Below are 23,315 nucleotides of genomic sequence, written 5' to 3' on the forward strand. Positions count from 1 at the left end.
TACTTCAGAGTTTCTTTTATGCTCTGGAATGCAGCACATTTTACAGAGCGGGTTAGACTCTAGAACAGGTCATTAATCATTGTAGCTCCCTGGGCTTTCCTAGCGCTTTTGAGAAGGAAACAGAGCTGATACAAATAAAACATGTGGGAAATTTTTATTTTGAAAGCTTCAGATCTGTTCATAGAAACCACGAGGGAGGGGAGAGGTATTGCACTCTAAATTTAGGTAAGTAGGGATGACTCAATTACTGGAAAATGTTCACTTCCTCTAACAGGAAAGGGGGATATGAGGATCTAGAAGTCTTCTTTTAAGTTATATAAATGGTCATTCAGTATCTTGAAGTTATACCTAATATTTATTGATAAATTGATTGTAAATTATTTATCTTTTAAATTTAAATAGTAATTTAAAAAAACAACTATTTATGTATTTGAGAGAGAGAGAGAGTGAGCTCACACACATCAGTGAGGGGAAGGGCAGAGGGAATCTTCATGCAAACTCCCCAGTAAGCATGGAGCTCAATCCCAGGACCTATGAGATCATGACCTGAGCTAAAACCAAAGTTGGATGCCCAACTGACTGAGATCCCCAGGCTCCCAGTAATGCTAATTTTTAAAATAGCTAAGGATACCCTTACACATCGATCAAATGTTTCCTTTTATGTTTAGGACTGCCAGGGCTTGATTTTTGGTAAAATAGAAGGCTTATGAACCTTATATATTTTTCTGAATTCCAAGCAAGCACATTTCTTTATGAGAGCAAATGATCGGTACCCAAAGTACAACTAAAAATTCAACTGAATGAGAAATTAGCTTTTACAATTTAAGCATAAATTAAATAATAATACATGCTTTACCCTCATTTCAAATTTTATAGATTAGAAATATGTATATTCACAGGATAAATAGGCATTTGAGGGACGTTCATCTGAAAAACTCAGTAAGATCTAAAATAATTGGATATAGAGAATAAAAAGTGTGAGGTCATAATAACTTTTCTGAGACCAGGAGTGTTTTCATAGGCACTCCTCACTTCCACAGCTGGGTCTCACCTCAGCTCATCATGTTGGCGCTCTCCACCCTTCCCAACGCCCACTGTTCATGGCCCATTCCAGTTTTCCATGAAGTTACTCCTGACCACACAGATATAAGCTTTACCCATAAGCTAACTGCAAATAAAGTCTGGCTTATGCACATTACCTTTTAAACATACATAGCTCTGTAGTACATTAATATATTCTCCTATTATGTCATATATTATAAAAAGTCTTCCAACTAAGACTCATCAGAGGAAGTCACTATGTAAATTGCTTCTGCATAGCAGGTAGAGCATGTCTTATATGTCATAAGTACACAATAAAGGATGTCTCCAAAGGGTAGAGGCAGTGGAATTAAACCTGAGACACAACACTGAAGAAGTGTGTGTGCGTGTGTGTGGTAAAGATTGTTCTTATTTGCACGATGACTGAAGTGTGGCTAAAATCAGATTTTCAGAGCTGAACAAAAATATTTCCACCTACTTGGGAATGTATTTGGAGGGGCCTAGACAGGATTCCTACTGATGCCCCTTTTTAAGTTCTTTTCATTTCTGACTTTTCATTTTTCTTAGAATGGGAATAAGTACAGGCTGATCCTCAAGATAGGGGATAGAATTTATTTTAATTTCTACTTCATGACAATGTCATCTTAGATTTTATTTGAAGGCATTGCAAAGGTAACCTGATATTTTGTGAAGAATGATTTTGCCAAGGAGACCATAATTTCTCAAGGGTTTAATGAAGCTATTTCAAGATCTTATGAGAGGTGAGAAAATCTCTAGTTGAAGGCAGGTATTAGATTAAGCCATAAAAAATGAAGTTATGATTAGTTCATATAAGAATTCTGTTTTTTTAAATCTAGGTTTATTGAAATGTTACTGTTTTAAATAGACACCTGTGGTATAAGTAAGCACTTTTCTTAGTTTTCCTGACCAATTATTACATTGCAAATGGTTCAGTCTACACTAAATGCAGGAAGCTCAGCATATTCATAAATTTACTCTGAATAACAATTAATGCTCCTTTTTCAGGAGAAAACTGTTTTACTGAGCCCTTAACTCCTTCTGAAAGGGGAATGGGAATGGCAATGTGGTTGAGTGGTACCTTAGGAAGGTGGTGTGGCAGGGAATTTGGAAAGATCCAGGCAGAACCAGAAGGCTTGTTTCTTAAAAATATCTTTTCTTTTGCTTGTCATCCCTCATCTCCCTCCCTGACATTTCCATCAATAAAAGATTCATTTGAGTTAATGAGTTTCTCCTTCAAGACGAAAATACATCCTAGTGAGAACAAAACTCCCAGCTTTCATGCAGCTTTTTGTATGAAATATTCCATCAAATTAGCAAAATTAACAAAAATTCAGAAACCATGGATTTTCATTATAATGAGAAGAACTGGAGGAATTTACTTGTAAACAAAGTCTATTTATAATTTTGTATATTACTGCAAAACACTTGGATAGTCTGTGGGATAGTCATCCATGACACAGAGGGAGCATTTTGGACTGGAATACGGACCAGGAAGAATGGTCTACCTTACAGAGCAAGAAGTTACTAGGTGTAAGGGGGTCAAGGAAGAGGAGGCAGGAAATAGGAGGGCAGTTCAGATATAGAAGCTCTCTCACCAGGCATTTCTACAGTGGCCTCTGGGACTTTGTCTCCCCCATTAATTTGGTTTGAAAATCTCTGCATGAATGTTTGTATGTACTGTTATCCTTACTATGCATGTCTCTAGCTGCCTCCCAGCCTCCACCTTCTCTCTTCATATTTTAGTGCAGGCACTGCCCCCTTTGACTCCTCCAGATTCCGTTAGATACTCTTTTCTCTGCTCACAGATCACCCCATATGCCACAGTATAATTTCTACCACGTTCTTAATGGGTTCTGTTAATCTTTTGATCTTTGTCCACATGACTAAATGGTGGGGATGTGTTACCATTGTAACCAGATTTGCAACACAGTATCCTGTTCTGAATAGGCACTGGGTATGTACCTGAAGAATTAGAGAACCATTTGCTCTTCTGCTTTGACCTGAAGAGTGCCTACAACAAGAAAGAAATTATCCCTATTCAGATCCTAATTACAGATTCAAACCAGAAGGATCAAACAATGTCGCCAAGAACATGGGCAGTACTAAGTGATGGGGCCTGGAATTTCAATCCACATGATATTCTCATTCTCCATTTTGAAGCTAATAGTATCAGAGTTGCCACCTCTTACAGATCAGCCCAGGCTGGTCCTCTCCCAATTGTTCTATCCAGCACAATGTCTCCTTATCATTTCCTGCCTCTTTTCTCATTGATAAAAAGGAGAAAATATGTATGTTTTTTCTTTTCTATTACATATATATACATACCATGACTGTCAGGATGTACCTCTCTCTATCTGTCTATCATCTATCTATAAAGTGGGAGTAGAATTAATTTTCCTGTGTCTTGTTTGACATGCCTGGTACTTAGAAGGAACTTAAAATGTTAAATGAATGGACACAGAATGTCCTTATTCCTTATTACCAAAGTATTATCAGAAGTTAGAATCCTCTCTTGTATGTGTCAAGAATATACTATATAAAATGTGATTTTACTGAGCCTGAATACCAATTGATGAGTAAGCCCTGTGGCTAGGTTTTTGGGGGCATATTTTAAAGATGTTATAATCTTATTCCACAAGGCATAGTTAGGAGGTGAAAAAAGTTATTATGAAGGCTCATGCACATCTATCTATCTATCATCTATCATCTATCTATCTATCTATCATCTATCTATCTATCTATTATCTATCTATCTATCTATCTATCTATCTATCTATCTATCTATCATCATCTATCTATCATCTACCAAGATATACAAAAGAACCTGAAAATAAATCGTTTAGTTTTATGAAAATAGACCAAGTGCCTTAGAGTTTAAGGATAGGAGAGGTCAACACAGGCTATGGTAGCTGACAAATTTACCTGGTGATGCTACAAAATTCAGAAATAGGTAGGATCTGATAGAGAAGAGGATGACAATATTGCAAGTCTAGGGATCACTGCCAGCAAACATCCAGGTCTTATCATAAGTGGAGAAACTGGAGACATAAGGAGACTGCCCAGAACAGAGAGTATGTGCTGGTGAGGAGTAAGAATACAAGTGACAGGAAGGGGAACATAGGCATAGTGTTGATTGCTCTGGGGAGAAGAAATAGTCAAATGTCTTCTGTAGTGTGTGTGTGTGTGTGTGTGTGTGTGTGTGTGTGTGTGTATTTTTCTAGACAGATGAGAGGAGTCAATTCCAAAGGATAGCAATATATAACTCAATGAACTGAGTTCATGTGGGTGATAGAGCAGAAAAGGAATTAAGTCATTAAAATTCCAAAGTTTTCTAAGACAGTGTTGGGAACAACTGTTTCAAACAATGCCAGTACTTTTAAATAGCTGCACTGAACTCATTGGTTGAACCAGAATCAAGGTGTGCAGGAGGTCACTCAGGTGAAGCATTAAGCCAAAGCAAGAGAAGAGAATGAGGTTATTGATGTCTGTTGCTTTCTGCAGCTACAGAAGCTTAGGGAATTGAAAATGTTCCAGAAGCAAGGTCTCCTAACCTTTATAGATTAATCAGGAATCTCTCCTTCCTATACTGGATAACTGCACTAAACTGATATTTCCCTGAAATTTCAGAATCTATTCCTAATGTTTTCTGGAACACAAAGTGAATGTCAAGTGTCAACTGAATATAATCATATCCCAGCTATTAGCAGGCTAATTTTCACATGTTGTAACTGAAAATTCTTATAACTGTTATGTAGCAGTATTTGTGCTCTGGGTTTGTTCTCAAGGGTTGAGGATGGGGAAGCACTTCTATCCTATTAATAAGGAATTAACTCTTCATAAGCTATGGAAATAAAAATAGGATGAAGAACCAATAACAAGGTATATTTCTCGTTTATACATGCTCTCAAATTCCATTCTTGAATTTCATAAATTTAAAAATAGCCAGTTTGATATTCCATGTGGGTAGGAGATAGAGATGCATGTGTTAAAACATGGATATATTTTTAAAGGTCTTATCTTAAAACAAATAATTTAAAAATCTTACATTTTAACCTTTTCAAATACTGTGGATAAGGAGCCATACTAGCGAAATCAAGTTTTAGGTTATAGCCCCCACATCCCCACGAGGTATATATTTCTATATACTGCTATCTAGCTTTTGATATAGATTTCAATTTTACATAAAGTGGACAAGGGATTTTGCAATGTAGAATTACTGTTCTTGACCACATTTGGGAATCTTATTTTTCAATGATAAAAATAATTTCTTAAGGAACAAAAGTTCACTGTTTTCTTTGTTGCTTTTTAAATGTTCTTGTATATTGTATCTTCCTGACAGTATCAATTCTACATTTGAACCTGTTGGCACAAAAGTAGCATCAGATTTTTTTTTTTTTTTTCTGAGAATATTCTCAGAACAAATGAGTAATAGCAGTCCAAATTTTAGTGACTGTGTTAAAAAAAAAATGTTGTTTGCTTTTCCACAAAGTTAATTTTCTGTCTTACTCTTGAGGCAGGTAGTGAAATATTCATCCTCAAAAAAGTAGCCTGTTTGCTTACTTGGTTTTAAAAAGTTATGTAGAGTTATATTTAGTAGTAACTATTTGTACTTCTTGAACAACTTTATCTTGTAAAGAAGAGGATTGGAGTTAGGAATCGGACCAATTAGAAGGAGTTGAATCAGTTGATTGGATTCTTGGGCTCTGCCAGATTAGGTGGGAAGGAGCAAATACAGGAATTAAAATGGTCCGGCTCTCAAGAGGGCAAACCAAGTGGAAAAAATCCTGGACTCTAAGTCTAGAAATGAAGGTACTAGTCTTGAATATGCAGTTAACAATTTATGGGACTCTGGGTAATTCACTTAACTCAAAATTCTCAATAAAATTTTATTCTTGACTAGAATCAATAGAATGAAATAGAATGAAAAAGTCAAAGTAGTTTTGATAAAGGAAAGTACAAAATAAATAGCAGAACAAGAGCAAAGTTTAGTGTCTGACCCTTTCAAGTTCCTCAAAACATTATACATGTTTTAAATGTTTTAAATGTCAATACATAAAGCCGCTTAGAATAAAGTTGATCTGACCAACGTGGCCATACAGTGGAGGTCCCGGAGCTCTGTCCCCTTGGGCCCAAGCTGCTTATTGGCACCCAGCACTTTAAGGAGCAAAAGTTTCACAACTATTGGAACAATCATCTTTTGTAAAGGAGACTTCCTCCAAAATAGCACTAGAGTATTTCTCTATATTACAGTCTTCTTTTCTGTATAGCTGTAGCAATAACATGGTGAAGAAATCACAAAGACCACCACTGTCATTGTATATCACAATCTAGCTATTCAATGTATAATAATGTTTATCGGCAGTTTGATATGCCACAGAAGATAGGTGCATGGAAATATGAGCTAAGGAACCTATGTCTCTGATATTCTCCCTGAACTTAAAAAAAGGGGGGAGGTTTTGAAGGTTCAGGATAGAGTAAATCTGTCTTGTTGAAGGCAAGATTCCTTCAATTTCCCTGTGCAACAGTTGTTTGCCGTTCTGGTTCTACTGGACTAATTTGTTTTTAAGTTGTTATTAAGCTGAAATAATTTGAAATAATATGAAATAATTCTAGTATGTAAAAATATGGTAATGATTTCTCTTTTTAAAATCCACAAAGTTAATGCCTTTGTTCTTACTCACTTTCAAGCAATCAGTTGTATAGAATGGACAGTAATACTTGTTCTTTGGAAAATACCATTTTTTCCCAGTTAATTTTATACTGAAATTTCATGCTTGCAGTTGTCCATTTACTAGAATTAAAGTACTTCATCCATCAGGATTTATGCATTCACTTCTATGGAAGGAAATATAGGAAAGGGAGAGAAGGAATGTGCTTCACCTGAGACACAAAGTGGGCTGGTAGGATCTGATGATGGTAGAAAAATGATGCAAGGGCACGAGAAGTAATATGGCAGTTAGTTTTGGAAGTAATTCAGGTGCCTGCAGGTAGGAAAATTTAGGGGCTTGAAATCACTGTTCTCCAATACCAAGCCATGAATAATGGATATAGCTATGGGCACAATTTACAAATGACAGCTTATCACCTGAAACAGGATTGTATAGCTCAACCGACAGCTGCCAGTCAACCAAGAAGTAGTATTAGAATATTTTTCTCCATTACATTCTTTTTTTCTTCTGACTTCCTTCACTCGATCTCAACTAGCATGGTTGCCGTGACCTGAAAATGAAGACTGTGTTTCTAGGTATAGTATGGAGATTTGTCAGCTTGATTCTTTCACCTCTTACCACATGCCACCTAACCTCTGTCCCCACCATTAAAGTGATATTCTTAGTACCACCAACCTCTGGATACTGGGAAAAGGGGCAGAAAAAGCAGGTTCTCCATTCTCAGCAACATGGCCACTATTATACAGCAGGTCAGCCTTAACTATGGTAGTCTCAGAAGAAAGACTGAGATACTTTTTAGGTCTCTTCTTCATGATCCTGCATTTCACATTTTTCTATTTCTACCTAAGTGATTCTAAATAAGTCAGCTTCAAAATACAGGTGTATTTGCAGCAGATGTATTTAAAACAGAGAAAAGAATATATTGGTGTCTTCTCCAGCCCCTTTAAGCTGAGTTCTATATTTGGGACATTGTTCGAAAAGAAACCCAAGTTGACTTCATTAAAACAATGAAGAAAAATGTACTTATTATGTACTACCACCTTCCCACCACTATTGTCTCATGCCTCTCCCAGTCTTGTTTCTTTTAAAAGTTTTAAGATTTCTAACACATCCATGTTTGAGTTGAACTACAGTGCCCACAGTTAGCCATGAAAAAGCTTTTTGTCTAGGCTGGTATTTCCTACAGAATTTCCCCTCAAATATGAATTCCCTAGAATATCAATAGGTATTATATACAAACAAACAATTAAAAATAGGTTCTGATAGGGTGCCTGGTGGGCTCAGCCAGTCAAGCATGTGACTCTTGATCTCAGGGTTGTAAGTTTGAATCCCATGTTGGATGTAGATATCACCTAAAAATAAAACCAAAAACAAAACAATACAAAAAAACAAAAAACAAAACAACAAACCTAAACTCCCCCCAAAAAACAAAACCCGTGTTCTGTCATCAAAAAATATGAAATATTTGGTCAAGTAAACATCCATCAAGCAAATACTCATCAAAAAATATTGGGTAAAGCAAAGTTGTACAGATTTCTTTAATTTAGGACTTCTGAAAACTTCTAATGTGCTAATTTGCCATGTTAATCTGGGGCTGGGGAGAGGTGAGAGTGGTATTTAAATAAGAAAACGTTTCTTCTGGAAAATACTTGGGAGACATAGGCAAACAAATTTACATGGAGATTGTTTCTTAAGAGTGTTTGCACAGAAAGTGAAAATCGCAGTAGGTTCTCCTGGAATCAGTAGTTTCCCTATGAAAGGAAGTCTGTTTCTCCAATAAGAATTGCATAAATAAGAATCAACAAGTTTTATCTTATTCAGAAATCTACAGAAAGAGATAGAATAACAATGAAGAACCATAAAGCCTTAATCTGTACTTGGGTTCTCTTCTCGGTTTCTTCAGTGGCATAATGAATGGATGGGGCTACATTCATACTTTCCAAATTCTCCTGATCTTAAAAATGTTAGAATAGAGATTGCAAATGGAATGGAGATTGTTAAAAATTCAGAATCCTCAGACTCCACTGAAATTTACTGAATTTCCAGAGTGTGTATGTGTTGGGGGAGGAGAGAAGAGAGAGAGAGAGAAGTGTTCCAGATGACTCCATTGACCAGGAAGTTTTGAATAAAAATCTAGAGAAGACGTTATCTAAAGTTCCTTTGAATATTAAATTCTATGAAGATTAACTGCTTTTTAATGAACTCTTTTAAAGCAATTGAGCTTTAGAGGGTTTATTATCTAACTACATAGTTTCCATTATAAATGTGACTTCCACAATACAGAGAATTAGAGTTAGAGAGGAAAATATATTACCCACAATTTCACCATCCAGAAAACCAATGAGACATTTTATTTTATTTTATTATTTTATTTTATTTTATTTTATTCTGTTTTTGCTGTCTTATTTAGGATTTCCTTTTAAATAAGGTTCCAAGGTTGAATTCATTTCCTGAGACTAGGGACAGTTCATAGCTACTTAACATTACAAGACCTTGGCTGCCTGGGTATGTGAAAATGCCATGTCTGCTCTGGAATTTCCATAGCTGATAAAAATCATTTGCCTGAGTCTCATCCTGTGAAACATGAAAAATTTACTCCTGCCTACTCTCATTAGGCAACCTATTTTGAACTATTTGTCCCAACCCCTAGGCCATGAGGCCAAATGAGCAAAGAAACTCTCCCTCTAAAACGTCCTTTCTGTCTCTGGGTCTGAGTTTAACCCAAGCCTCACACTAACTGAGGGGATAAAACCGAAACATCTTGGCAACAGATATCCACAATCTTCCTATGTCTCTGTTGCTATAGTAACCAGGCTATCACTCTGTATGCTGAGCCAAATTGTTTTTACCTGTTCTTCTGACCACTGATATTTTACTTCTTTTCTTCAAGCATCTATTTTCAACCTGATTTCTTTGGCTGACAAAACTTTTAAAGGAGGCGATATTTTCCTCCTTCGTTCATTTAAAAATATGTGACGAATGTACAAAGCTGAACAGGTTTTTTTTATTTATTTATTTATTTTTTTTTTTTTAAGTGCTTGTCCTACAAGCTATGGCTTTATTGCTAATAGGGCTTCATAAGGATGCTGTTCTTTCATCATCTAGAGTACAGAAAGTATGACTTTTGAGCTAATTAAGGTGTTTTAAACTGAAATAAAACTAATTAAATTAATTAGTAATAAATTACTAATTTATTACTAATTAGTAATAATTTAATAATAAATTAAATGTCTGTATTTAATTTTAATGTTTTAATTTAGAATATGTCAGCAAATATTGATCAGTTTTGATATGCATATAGTATTTAGTGAAAATAGACAAAAATTAATTTGTTGCATTTTAAAAATCACCTATTTCACCTTTCAAAATAATGAATTATCTTTATTTTACATTTAACAGCAAACAGCATGCTTGTAGTATTCAATTTTTACTTAAATGTCTGTATTTACTTTTAATGTTTTCCTCATCATAACTTAGGGTCTTAGAATATATCTATTTGCCCAGAGAAAACTAGATAACATAATCTAGGATCAAAGCTTTGTATTCAACAAAAGGCCCTTGAAGGTGAGGACCTTGATTTACACATTTTTTCATCACTATTGTACATAAAACTTTGACTTACAGTTGGTAAGCATTCACAAATACTGAATCCATAATGATCCTGATGAATGTGCTTTATTCCTACTTGTAGCATCCACATATATTTTTCATTTCAATGTGCGTATATAGGCATAGATCAAACCCAATATATGGGGAAAACACTAGATGGGGATTTCTGTTTTGCTGTGTCAGGTTTGATGGTATTCTAGAAATAATAATAAGACAATGAATGCAAAACTACATCATATTAAATTGGAAGTATTCAGAGGAAATTTTGAACTTCTGCATTACATTTCATATTTAATTTGGAATCTTATGATTATTACTATTTCTGGCAGTTCAAGATGATCTGTACAGTTTTATTGAGGTTTGCATGATTTTATATTAGTTTAGGCAAGAAATGTTTTAGAAAAACATTTAAAACATACTGTAGAAGTATTGTGAATTTTGTTTTTTTGTAATTTCATGAGTGAAGCAACAGTGAGGCTTTATAAAAATAACTGTTGAATAGAGACTTTTAAATGAAATGTAATTTTTTAAAAAAGATTTTATTTATTTGACAGAGAGATCACAAGTAGGCAGAGAGGCAGGCAGAGAGAGAGAGGGGAAAGCAGGCTCCACACCAAGGAGAGAGCCTGATGTGGGGCTCGATCCCAGGACCCTGAGATCATGACCTGAGTTGAAGGCAGAGGCTTAACCCACTGAGCCACCCAGGTGCCCCAATGAAATGTAATTTTTAATTCATGACTGTGATATTATGGTCTATAACAAGAAATATGTATTTGGTCTTCATGTTCCTAACACAGAGCTCTTAAACACTTGGCTGCTGTAAGTGAAGAGAGTGGCAAACATCTTTGTTATGTTAATGAGGTAACTCTGGAATGCCCCTAGGTCCTCTCAAGTCACCTGTGGAGGGAGGCTAATCATCAGTGGAACCAACTATGTAATTAGATTGTTGGAACTTTCAGTCCCAGCTCCTACCTCTGGTGGGGAAGGGGGTTGGAGGTTGAATATATAGCCAATAGCCAATGAGTTAATCAATCATATCTATGTAACAAAGCCTTCAGAAAAACCCAAAAGGATGGGGCCAGGAGAGGGTCTGAAAACTCTCCACCTTTCTCGATGCCTTGCCCTGTGCATCTTTTCCATCTGACTGTTTCTGAGTAATATCCTCCTAAAATAAACATAAGTAAATGTTTCTCAAAGTTCTGTAATTGCTCTAACAAAGTAGTCAAGCCCAAGGAACAGGTTATGAGGACCTCCTATGTGTAGCCAGCCAGTCAGAAGCACAGGTGACAACCTGGACTTGTGGTTGGTATGCAAAGTGAGGGGGGAGTTTCGTGAAATCTGGTGATATCTCCCAGGTCGATAGTGTCATAACTGAATTGAATTGTAGGCTATCCAGCTGGTGTCAGAATCTGAACTGGAGTTAGAATTACAATGGCATCACTAATGAAACTATTCCTATATATAAAACCACTTTTAATTTGTAGTTGCTTCAGAAAGATATTTTTTAATACTGTCATTGAAGAAAGTTTAGGATTAAATTTATCCAATATGAGAGGAACCACAGAAAGTGTTAAGAAATTTTGTACTATTAAAGCCTGAGATGACAAATTATTATTTGTGGCTTTATTGAGGCTATTTGACATGCAAAAATTGTATACATTAATAATTTTAAACATTAGCTAATAAAATCAATACTATCCCTCTATTATAAGTCAATCTCCATTTCTAAACAAGTCCTGAATTATAAGCATTGTTTTGGGTTTCTGTCAAAAGTAAATATAAGTTTAGAGTCATTGAGAAACATGAAGAGATAATGAGCATATTTGCAATGGACAAAAGTCAGTGGAAAATAAAAAGCCATAATCTTTGAGCTCTTCTTTATGTCAGTACTATCAGTGTAATTTTGCTTTTCCTGCAACTGAGTGGCATGCCACCAACAAAACCCAAAATCCTCTATCCTAATCTAAAATTAGCATAAGAAAAACAGGATAGAAATTTACACAAAAGATAATGCTGAAATGAAGCTCCCTGTTAAGGATTGTTTTCTTCTGCTTTTTGACAAGCTTGAGGAGTTCTAGAGAAAATCTGCTGTATCCTCTTCCCTATTTCTGAGTACTCACTTTTCTGGTAAATTGCTACTAAACTTTTAGATTAAGATTTTGACTAAACAGTCCAATGTTATAGGTATGTCCAAATGCCATCCTAACTTCTTCGCAGATCTAGCGGGCCTGTAGGGACCCAGTATAGACTCGTAGAGAGGGTGTACATTAAAGATAAAGAACTTCAAATTTGGGCTCATATGATCTCAGTTTGAAGGCTACTTCCCCCATTTCCTTATGTGACCTGGACAAATTGTTTCCTCTCTCTAAGTTTGATTCCTCCTCTATGAGATGGAGATGTTAATAATAGTACCAACTCACAGGAAGGACTCTTATGTGGATTCAAATTGATAATCCATTAAACCATTTAGCATAGAGCTGGCACATAGTGAATGCTCAATCAATGTCAGCTATTATTAAGTCTATCATAAGTCTATTTTCATGCCAATAATACACTTAAATGAATCCTAAATAACAGGAATCTATTCTGGCTTTAGACTTCCATGTGGATTTCAGGATTATATGGCCTTTTAAACATTCAGAGTTTTCTTTCTTGTGACCTAAGTCTCTGATCACTCTTAAAACTTATTTTCTTAATAGTGGAACTATGGAAAAATTATACTTGTGGACTAGTAGTAATTCTTTTCCTCATCATCTTTTCACCAAATTAAAGTTTCCTGGTTCATTTACGGCCCTTCATTGTCTGATTTTCTGATGATCACAATACAGATTTCTATTAAATTCATCAGACATTCCTCTTAAGTACTCATGCAATAAGCTGTAGAATTATTTGATCATAATACAACCAGTATTGAGTCTAAAGGAAATGTGAACTACTTTTAGTTTCACAATCTTGTAGCATTTTTTACATTAGTACTTATAAATGCTATTATTATATATTGTTATATAGTGTTTCTCCGACTAGTTTATTACCCCTTGAGTACTGGTACTAGTTTTTATACTTTTATGTTTCTAGTGCTTATCCAGCACATAATGCATAATGCAAAGTAGGGTGTGTGTGTGTGTGTGTGTGTGTGTGTGTGTGTCTGTGTGTGAGAGAGAGAGGGGGGAGGGAGAGATAGAGAGAGAGAGAGAAAGAGACTCATGTTTAGCTTGAACTCCTATCTTCATCTTTGCAATGGGCCACTTATTTTGTTTTTGTTCTTTAGAGCCTCTCCTCCCCCACAGCATTTTTCAGATGTGGTCATTGACCAAGGGGCTATGCTTCTTAGACCATAAGGATGAACACAGGGCCCATGATGGCCAGTAGGAGTCTACTTTCTCAGGAAGGTAATGGACACCAGAGGAGAGAATGCCCTTCTCATCGGATTACGAACTGTGAGCATTATGTGAGTTGAGACTGAGGTCCTTGGTTCCATAAGATGGGGAGTCAAGTTAATATAGAAGAAGGCATGGCTGAGATGGCAAGAATGTCATCACATGTTCAAACAATGAACATACCAGCCATGGCCACAGCAGATCTGTCCTTGCACTTTTTAGTTATGTGACCCAATAACTTCCCCCTCCTCCTTTCATATTTTGCTTAAGTGGTTCCAGTTGGGTTTCTGTTACATTCAGTTATGGCATTGACTGACTGATACAGTCTCCTGTGACTGGTCAATAAATATTTGGAACCGACAGTGCCTTCTTAAATCTTCCTGATACTCTTATGCATATGCAGGGAGAGTGATCTAATACCAGTTTGTAAAAGCTGAACATGACGACAAATAATACATTTTATCCTAAAAATTAGCATAAAATTTGAACTAGAATTAGTCTCAGGCATAATGAAATCATACAAGAGTGCAAAAGTTCAGTTTACTTTTATTTAAAAGGGGGCAGATATAGCCAAGAATTTGATCCTCAACTGAGAACAACAAATGTATGGTAAAAGCAGATCTTTATTCTCCACCTACCCAACTTTTCTTCTAATTCTTTGAGTTTTCTCTCCACCACTCCACTGGAATTTGGTAAGAATTAGCCAACTAAGGCCCTGTCTTCTGAGGAAGGACCCTACTACACATCAGCCTGTACAAGGTAGATTATAGTTAAAAAAAAATACAGGTTTTTGAGAGTTATTTTCTATTTTCTCCAATTAATAGAGAAGGTCAGATGGAAATGACATAAAGAGCTAGTGCATTCCCAAAGTCTGGCCTCTAAGACCAGCCAATGAAAAAAGTCTCCAGACCTGAAACAAGAGTCAGACTCAGCATCTTGCCTATGAGGAGAATCTGGAAGGCAAGCATCTGCTTTGGAGATTTTTGACCAACAGTTACTCTTGCTTAATTCTCTTCAATTAAAAGATTCTCTTCAATGTCTTCAGTGGTCCATTTCCCAATCTTTAAAGATTCTTTTTATACATTGTGTAGGTACTAGTGATACAAACACCTCATGTTTCATTCCTTTTCTGGTACTCACAGTTCCCCAAATGGGCCCCATTCCAGATTCTAATTCCTAACCCTGAAATTTCTCAAGAGTTTATATTCCCCAACCACCATCCCAAAATCCAATATAGGTAAGGTTTCCTCTTGCAGTACCCTCTGCACTGTTTTCCTGTAGTAAAATTCTTCACACTGCATCCTAATGCCCATTGATTGTGCTTGTCTATCTCTCTCACTTCTCAAAGGTATAGTAATTGCCTTTTCACATGAATTCCCAGAAATTATCACTGTACATAATAACTCTTTTTTTTTTAAAGATTTTATTTATTTATTTGACAGAGAGAGATCATAAGTAGTCAGAAAGGTAGGAAGAGGGAGAGGGGGAAGCAGGCTCCCCGCTGATCCCAGGACCCTGAGATCATGATCTGAGCTGAAGGCAGAGGCTTTAACCCACTGAGGCACCCAGGCACCCCCATAATAGCTCTTAATAAATGGTTATTGAGTGAATGAACAAATACATGGATGCATGAATGAATGAATGAATGAATGAATGAATGACTAACACCATGGCCCCTACTCTGAAGAAGCTCACTCTAGCTGGGGAAGAAATAAAAATTTGGCTAATTAGCAATTAACGAATGTATAATAGAGATAAGATCCAAATATTGATAGAGCATAACATGAACAGAAATTAATTGTTCCTTTCATTTTATGCCTTTTTTCTTGATATCTGCTCTAATGTTGTGCTCAGAGGAGTATTTAAAATTCACTATTGAATGCTCTATGAACAAAACCCTGATTTCTTTTGAAGAAAGGGTTACCATACAGATCTAATAAAGGAATAAAACAAATAAGAACCTTAGATAAAGAAAATACTGCTGGCTGCCTATAGAAATACAGTTAGAATATCTCAATGAGGAGAATTTCCATACAAACCTAACAAAAGGAATAGTAAAATCTTTGGGTTTTTAACAGAGTATTTTAGTGATTGGAGGTCAATTGGTGTTCTATGTTGTGAATATGGAAATTCCAGAGACAGTTATGATGAGGAAACTTCACAAACATTAAGTGAGGCTAATCCTGCTTTCAAGTATTTAAACAAACTTTCCAGAATCATGTCTGCAGGAGGAATTTCTCAATATTCAACCTCTACCTTGTTTGGATTTACGTGTAGGCAGTTGGCAGGTTTGTTACTAAGAGGTATGAATGGCACGAAAAAGAAGATGGAGCATTCCTACCACCTCTTTCTAGTTTTTGGTCCCAGCCTTTTTTTAGTCCCTCATGATTTTTAGCCAGAACTGTAGCCACTTAAGTGTTCTGTTTTCATAATCTTCCTATCATTGTATTTTTTCATGTTGCTAAAAAACAGTGATCTTTTACAAAATAGTATCCAATCCAAATCTTCCAACATCTTTAAGGTGCATTGTTTTTCAGATGGGGTCCTTTGGAGTCTGGGAGGAGCACTATACTATTTGGGTAAATTATGAAAAGCTGTAGGAAAAAGACTTTTTTTTTTTTTTTTTTTTTGAGGGCTTGGGATTATCTCATTGGTAAGTAATTTAAAACATTTTTTAAAAATGTTAAACAAAAGGGGCACCTGGGTGGCTCAGTCGTTAAGCATCTGCCTTCTACTCCAGGAATGAGCCCAGAGTCCTGGGATCGAGCCCCCCATCAGGCTCCCTGCTCAGTGGCTTCTCCCTCTTCCACTCCCCTTGCTTGTGTTCCCTCTCTCGCTGTCGCTCTATGTCAAATAAATAAATAAAATCTTTTAAAAAATGTTAAACAAATACTGTGATACTATGAAGGCAAATATAAAAGAGGAATTTTTTATTTTATTTGAGAGAGAGAAAGAGAATATGAGTGGGATAGCAAACTCCCTGATGAGCTGGGAGCCCAACTCAGGGCTCCATCCCAGGACCTTGGGATCATGACCTGAGCGGAAGGTAGATGCTTACCTGACTAAGCCACCCAGGTGCCTTAAAAGAGGAATTTAAAAAGAAAGCATGAGACCTTAAAAGAATGCCAAGTGTTTGATGGTAGCTGTCCCATTTTACGTATACTCCCAAGGCACTTCTGTGAAAACATAGTGAAGAACCACCAAGAGGGGAAAACTGCACTCTTGTAAGTCCCTGCCCAGCCTATCCTCTCCTGGGCCAGGAAAATACCTGTTCTCAGAAGACATATGGATTTTTGTGCCTCCACAACTTTCTTTTTGTTGTTTTCTCTGCCTAGGATTCTCACCCCTTCCCTTTGCACCAACGTCCCCTTGCTCCCTCCCTTCCTTCAGTAAACATTTCATGAACTCCACTCCGTCAGGTGTTTTACTAGGTTCTGCTGAGGTAGAATGGTGAGATGCAGAGATGGTGAGGAGGGCAGAAGGAAGTCATACAAAAACATTCTAAACAGAATAATGACTAATACTGCATGCTATATACCTAGCACTGTGATGAACATTTCCACACATCACTCTATTTAATTTTTACATCAACACTTAGAAATAAGTTTTGTCACTAAAACTTGCCTTGATGTCACACAGTAAATGGCACTCATCTCCATGGCATACAATAAATGACTTAGCCAAAATTAAAACACAACTGCCTGTGACTCCAACTTACACTCTTAAAATCACTTACTACTCCATGTGACAGTAACCTTCTAGATCCAGATGAAATGTCCCATCAACATCTTTCTTCTCTGAAAATTCTCCTTTCAAAGCATAATTACTTTCACCCTAAGTGTGTTCCTGTATTCATTATGAGCATAATTTCATTATAGCTATTTGTAATGTTTCCTCTCTCACCAGCCCTAGAAAGTCCTTAAAGCAGGCACCATCTCTGGTCCACATGCATGTCACGCTCTCCTGCCACAGAGGGTGGGCTAAATGTGACAGGATAGGGTGGACCCTGTGGTAAACCAAGGGCAGGAAAGCTTTGCAGAGATCACACTTGGCTGCCCAGACTTTAAGGTATGCCTTGTTTGGCTTAAAAAAGCACTCTCAGTGAGTTTGCCAACATTTGGAAAGTAAGACCTTATCTTAAATCTTGGATTTCCAGCTTCTTTTTTAGATTGGAAGATTTGGAAAGCTTCATCAATCTTACATGACCACAGTCGTCTCGAGCTGAATGGTAACCGTCTGCTGTTGAGGGGCCCTGACTCTACACTTCCCTATATTCTCCACCACTGTTGGGCTGTCCTGGTGACTCTGCTCACTTAGGCTACTGGCAGGGTCCTGACCCCAATATTTGTAATCAGTCTTCTGTGCAATTTCTGAAATCTCTTAATTTCAATGATACAGGGTTATTATAAATAATCATTATAAATAATAGAAGTATAATATGATTATTACAAATTATTTTTCATTTCCAGTTTACTAAGTTAAGAAAAGTGAAATGCTAAGGGTAGAAAACCTCACTACTACATAAATATTAAAGCATGTACTAGAGATGCTCTCCAGTATGACATGGTAGAAAGCCTCATATACATATACATAAAACTGGAGGATGGACATTGGGGAGGGTATGTGCACTGGATATTGTATAAGACGGATGAATCACAGACCTGTACCCTTGAAACATACATTTTATGTTAATTAATTGAATTTAAATAAAAAAATAAAACAAATACACATAGTAAAGTATGGCATGTAAAAATCTCTCATCTCAAACAGAAGACTCAGATCTATTTATAACTGACTCACGGTCTTTCCATAGTTATTGCAGCACACATAATGGGTTATTTAGAGATGACTCTAGTACTGCTGGTAGTGATTATAATTACAGACAAAAACTTTATCAATTCAAAATATTCAAGGCTTGGGGCAGAGATTGGGGCCAAGTTTACCTTTATATCGTGACAGTTCTTTTTTTTTTTTTTTTTCCTCAAAATGTTGAAAATAGAACTGCCCTATGACCCAGCAATTGCACTATTGGGTATCGTGACAGTTCTTTTTGAAAAGATTTGCTGAGCAAACCTACCAAGCAAAGTGTTTGTAAAAGAACTGTTTATTTGACACAAATTTTAGAGTCATGAATTCCCAACAATGTAAGTGCATTGTAAGCAAAAGCTAGATACTGCTTAGGTTGGTATTTTAATATAATAGGTACAAATTATTTTTATCTATTCTTTAAAGTAGGGCTCCTGCTAGACAGTACATTTTTAACCCTAGTTCAAATTGTAATATTTATTTGAAAACAATAAAATATTGTTCCTGTGAAATGTATTATTTACTCTGACTTTTAATCATTTCAGCTCTTTTCCTCAAGTCAACTGACATGTAGCTGAGTCTGCTTAGTAGAGTTTGTGCAAAAAAGGAGGTCATGGTTAAGAGTAAATCCCAGTTAGTCACCTAAAGTTTCAAGAGTCACAGCCATTATATTAAGAAACCATGCTTTACTATTGCAGGCATGGCAGCAAAACAATAAATGTCCAAACAGGATGAATAGCAGGTTAACCACCTCTGTAACAAAGAGAACAACAATACTAAGTTAGCCCATTTTTGCTTAATATTGCAGTAGAGAAAAATCACAGTCTATAGTTTTATTTATCTGTTGCATTAGAGGGTTATCCAACATTTCAAGATAAATTGAAGTGCAAATAAATATCTTACCTCTTTTGATAATCATTCACATGAAAAATCATGTGTTTTACAGTATAGAGAACCTTGGAAATAGTTAAAATTGAGAGTAAAATCATATCCTACCTGGGTGACTTTCTCTGTCACATTGTGTGTTCGATCTTTAACCTTGGGTGCAATAATGGTTTTATCTGAAGAAGGAGGGGAGGCATTCTTTTTTTCGGTTTTGACATCTGAAAAATTCAGGGTGAGCTGTGGGATCTTGTTAATGGTGCTGTATTTGTTGAGATTTGAATCTGACGTGGATCCCAGGAGGCTTGACTTGATATGATTAAAAGGCCCTAAAAAAATTGGAAAATATTTGTAAAAGCAGTATCACGAGAAACAGAAGAAAGAGATGGTCCTGAACAACCTGCTAATGGTCCACAGCCAGTGTGACCCTGCTTTGGGAGGGACTAAATGCAGCCAGCTGATTCCTGAACACAAGTTTAGGGTCACTGTCTGCCCAATGGAGCAACACGTGAGTATCCGAGGGTAAGATGGGGTCCAAGGTAAGTACCCAGATGGCATCTTTCATTAAGGGCTTTACGTCTTTCATTAAGGGCTGGAATAAAAGAAAAAAAAAAACTCAACTCCTTATTATTGGCCTATTATTGGCTAAATTGATTTCTCAAGAATATCTTTTTATGATCCAGGGATTATTCAAGGAAGGACTTGCCTATGGTTAAAATCATGTTGGCGATGACATTTCTGAACAGGTTGTCTACTGAGCGCCAATATGCATTACTCCTCTCTCTTGGCCATGACAAACGACAAGCCAGCTGAGTTTTTTGTATGAGATGATTTAAAGAACTTCTAGAAGAGTTAAGCCCAGATGGAGGAATTTCAGCTAAGACTGAGAAGGGCCAATGTCTTTGTGTATATGTGTGTGTAGTCTATTGAAAACTCTAGAATCCTGTGTGAAGTTTTAAAAATCTTTCCTTTTTTTCTCCTTTTATTTAAATTTAAGACTTTCTCGATCGGGGGGGGTGGTCCTTTATAAAGACCATTCCAGAAGAATGCTTTGACAAATGTAATATGATTGAAGTGACATAGCTAGGTAATGGGCTGGGGTCAGCAGTACCTGGTTACTTTTTTTTTTTTTTTTTTTTTTGTAAATCATGCTATATCCTGGATCCCCAGAACTTATTCATCTTATAGCTAGAGCTTAGTACTGTTTGTCCAAACCTGGTCACTTCTCATATTTCATTTCTTCCCTGCGAAGACAATTGGTCAAGGTTCTAGGACTCCTGGCCCCCTTGTCCAGGATGAATACACTGACCAGCTACATCTGGAGATGAACTTACTGTGTGTTGCATATGGAAAGTCAGGAAATGCTCCAAAGAGTTTCTTGTACAGTGAGTTTTGCAACTTTTACCATTATATAGCTCTTAAAAATTAGCATCAAGAAGAATTTTATAGAAATCCTGAGCCTATGAGTGTTACCCAGCTGTTATCCTGCTATCTCAAGAGTGCTTCAAACATAGAAACTGCAGGACTAAACTTGCGAGTCAGCAAATTTTGCCTTACGCTATTTTTTGTTGTTGTTGAGGATGAAACATATTTTAGGAGTTAAAAAGCACTTTATGTACCAAACAAGGTCTAACCACCTGAAAATTAGATTTACAGGTTGTATATTTTGAACCACAATAATAAATCAACTCAGCTCAAATATAATGCTAGTAAAAAAATCCATCATTTAGTTCATAGTTAACTTGGAGAAAATTCATTCTATATTCGTTTATAAAAGTACATGTTAGGTTATTATAAAAGTTTAAAATGATTTAAGAGAATTTCACCTATGTGGCAGATACTGTGTTCCTTGAGGTGCATTTCTATTCATTCTCTGAGTTTTATCCATGATCATGATCAAGTTCATCTAGGTGAAAAATGTCATTGAGCTCTTTGGGCATTTATTGTCCAATATGCTCTCATTTGCATACATATTAATATTCTTTTTTCTATTTATATGACAAAGAGAGAAATATGACCCCAAAATGGTACCATATTAATTTAGAGTTCAGACAGTTCAGACAGAAGCACCATCCCCTAGGTCTCTCTAGAAGCCTCCACCACACACCAGTGATTTATTATTGTAACGCATCCTAGATAGCGTTTCCTTTTTTGTTATCATTTTATGGCTATATTCCAGACCTATATCTTAAAATTTATAATTTGTGAAACATTCTAGGACTTGAGACTTCTTAGACAATGCCTTTTCCTCAACTCCAATGTTATATTTTCACCCATTAGGTATTTTTACAACACACAGGTATACTGAGAAGAGATTAGAGAAAGCTGAGCTCAGATACATGGTTGTGTTTAAAACTTTTACACCCATCTTCCAATTCTCTTTATCATCCCTCTATGTGGTGCATTTCTGTAGTGATTGTCTACAGAGTTGTTTAAGAAATTGGGCAAAAACATGGATGATCTATGACATTAAGGCAGACAAATACTGTTAAATATACTTTGATTGTTCTTGTGGCCTGTTCCAATAAACGCCACTGCATTGACTCTACCAATGAGCAAGAGGTCTCAATTACGATGGTACTTCATCTTAGGGGCATTTGTGGGGACATTTTTGTTTCTCATAATGATGAGAGGTGGTAGTTTTTCACCTGGAAAAACCATCCCATATGTCCCAGGGGGCACTCATGAAGGTGAAAGCCTATTTATAATGATCTGAGCCTTGAACTTATTTCACATATAAAGAGCACAATCTACATTTAACATGATTTTAATATACATTGAGCTTTCCAGGGCTATAGCTACCATGTAGGGGAAAGAGCTTTGTATTGTTTTGTTCAGAAGTTTACCAAAACTTGTTCCTCATTTTGGAAAATCGCATCATTTGAAACTATGCTATTTGTGGCATTGGAATTTTATGAAATATTCAGACTTCAGGTCATAAGGTTATAGTTTGTGTTTGTATATTATGAATAAATATGTAAGCAAAGAAATTTGACTCTTTTTTTTTTTTTTTGCCAGTGTTGGAACCAAATATTAAATTTGCAGAGAATTATAGGAGTCACAGTGAAAATCATTAATAAAATTTCTTTCAAATGTTATCTCATATTATTGTTCTCTATATATGTAAAATGATGCATGATACAATCAAAGGAAACTATGTATAAGAGCTAAACACTTGAAATTATTTGTCTTAAGACTGCCTGTTGGTTTCCAGTCTCACTTGAGTAATTCCCTAGAGATCTGCCACACCTTCACCTAAATGTCTGGATTGCCATTTCTTGCTCTGAGTCCCATTGTTTAGGAAGGTATATGGTCTGCAAGAGCTTTTTTTGAAATACTGGAAAAGGTAGATGTTCTCACATTTGGTGGGATTTTCTCCTTCAGTGCAGTTCATTAGCATCACATGTTATCACACAGGGAATCATGCTGACATTACCCCAAGCTGGTAAGGCCTGGCACATTTGTGAGAATATCATTACTTCCTCATTCTTTCTCCAGTTTATCTTGGTGTATTCTTCATAACTCAATTTGGTTATTTCTTATTTTAAAAATTCATATATAAATAATCCTGCTCTGTCATTATTTATCCCAATAGTGGTTTTTATTTTGCTATCGACCCATATTCCTGCTCTGTTATCCAGTACTTATCTGGATAATTTAATGCTCTTAAAACCATTTTTAAAAAAAAAATGTCTGATCATCGCATTGTATCTTCTAGTATAGTTATATTTGAACATCAACATATTGAGAAAAATAACCTTTTATTATAAACTGCTTTTCTTGTATTCTTCCTTTATATTATAGTTAAAGGATGAGGTTGACTTTTAGAATTAGTTTAATTATCTCTAAATGTGTTACAGTCTAGTAAAAAGAGTATAGCAAAATATTGTAGAAACAAGTGGACATTGGG

General features: G+C 36.1%; 1 protein-coding gene across 7 annotated transcripts in view; it reads right to left on the minus strand.

The window, feature by feature from the left end:
- The window catches only part of KCNH7 (potassium voltage-gated channel subfamily H member 7), a 494,539-nt gene that overhangs the window by 104,179 nt on the left and 367,045 nt on the right, over positions 1 to 23,315 (minus strand). For all 7 annotated transcript variants that reach the window (XM_032355760.1, XM_032355759.1, XM_032355758.1 and 4 more), the window contains one exon: positions 19,520 to 19,734. In XM_032355760.1, the coding sequence (XP_032211651.1) occupies positions 19,520 to 19,734 (215 nt within the window). The remainder of the gene's footprint in view (positions 1 to 19,519; positions 19,735 to 23,315) is intronic.

Source organism: Mustela erminea, chromosome 8 (genome assembly GCF_009829155.1).
Source record: "Mustela erminea isolate mMusErm1 chromosome 8, mMusErm1.Pri, whole genome shotgun sequence".
Classification (NCBI taxonomy): Eukaryota; Metazoa; Chordata; class Mammalia; order Carnivora; family Mustelidae; genus Mustela; species Mustela erminea.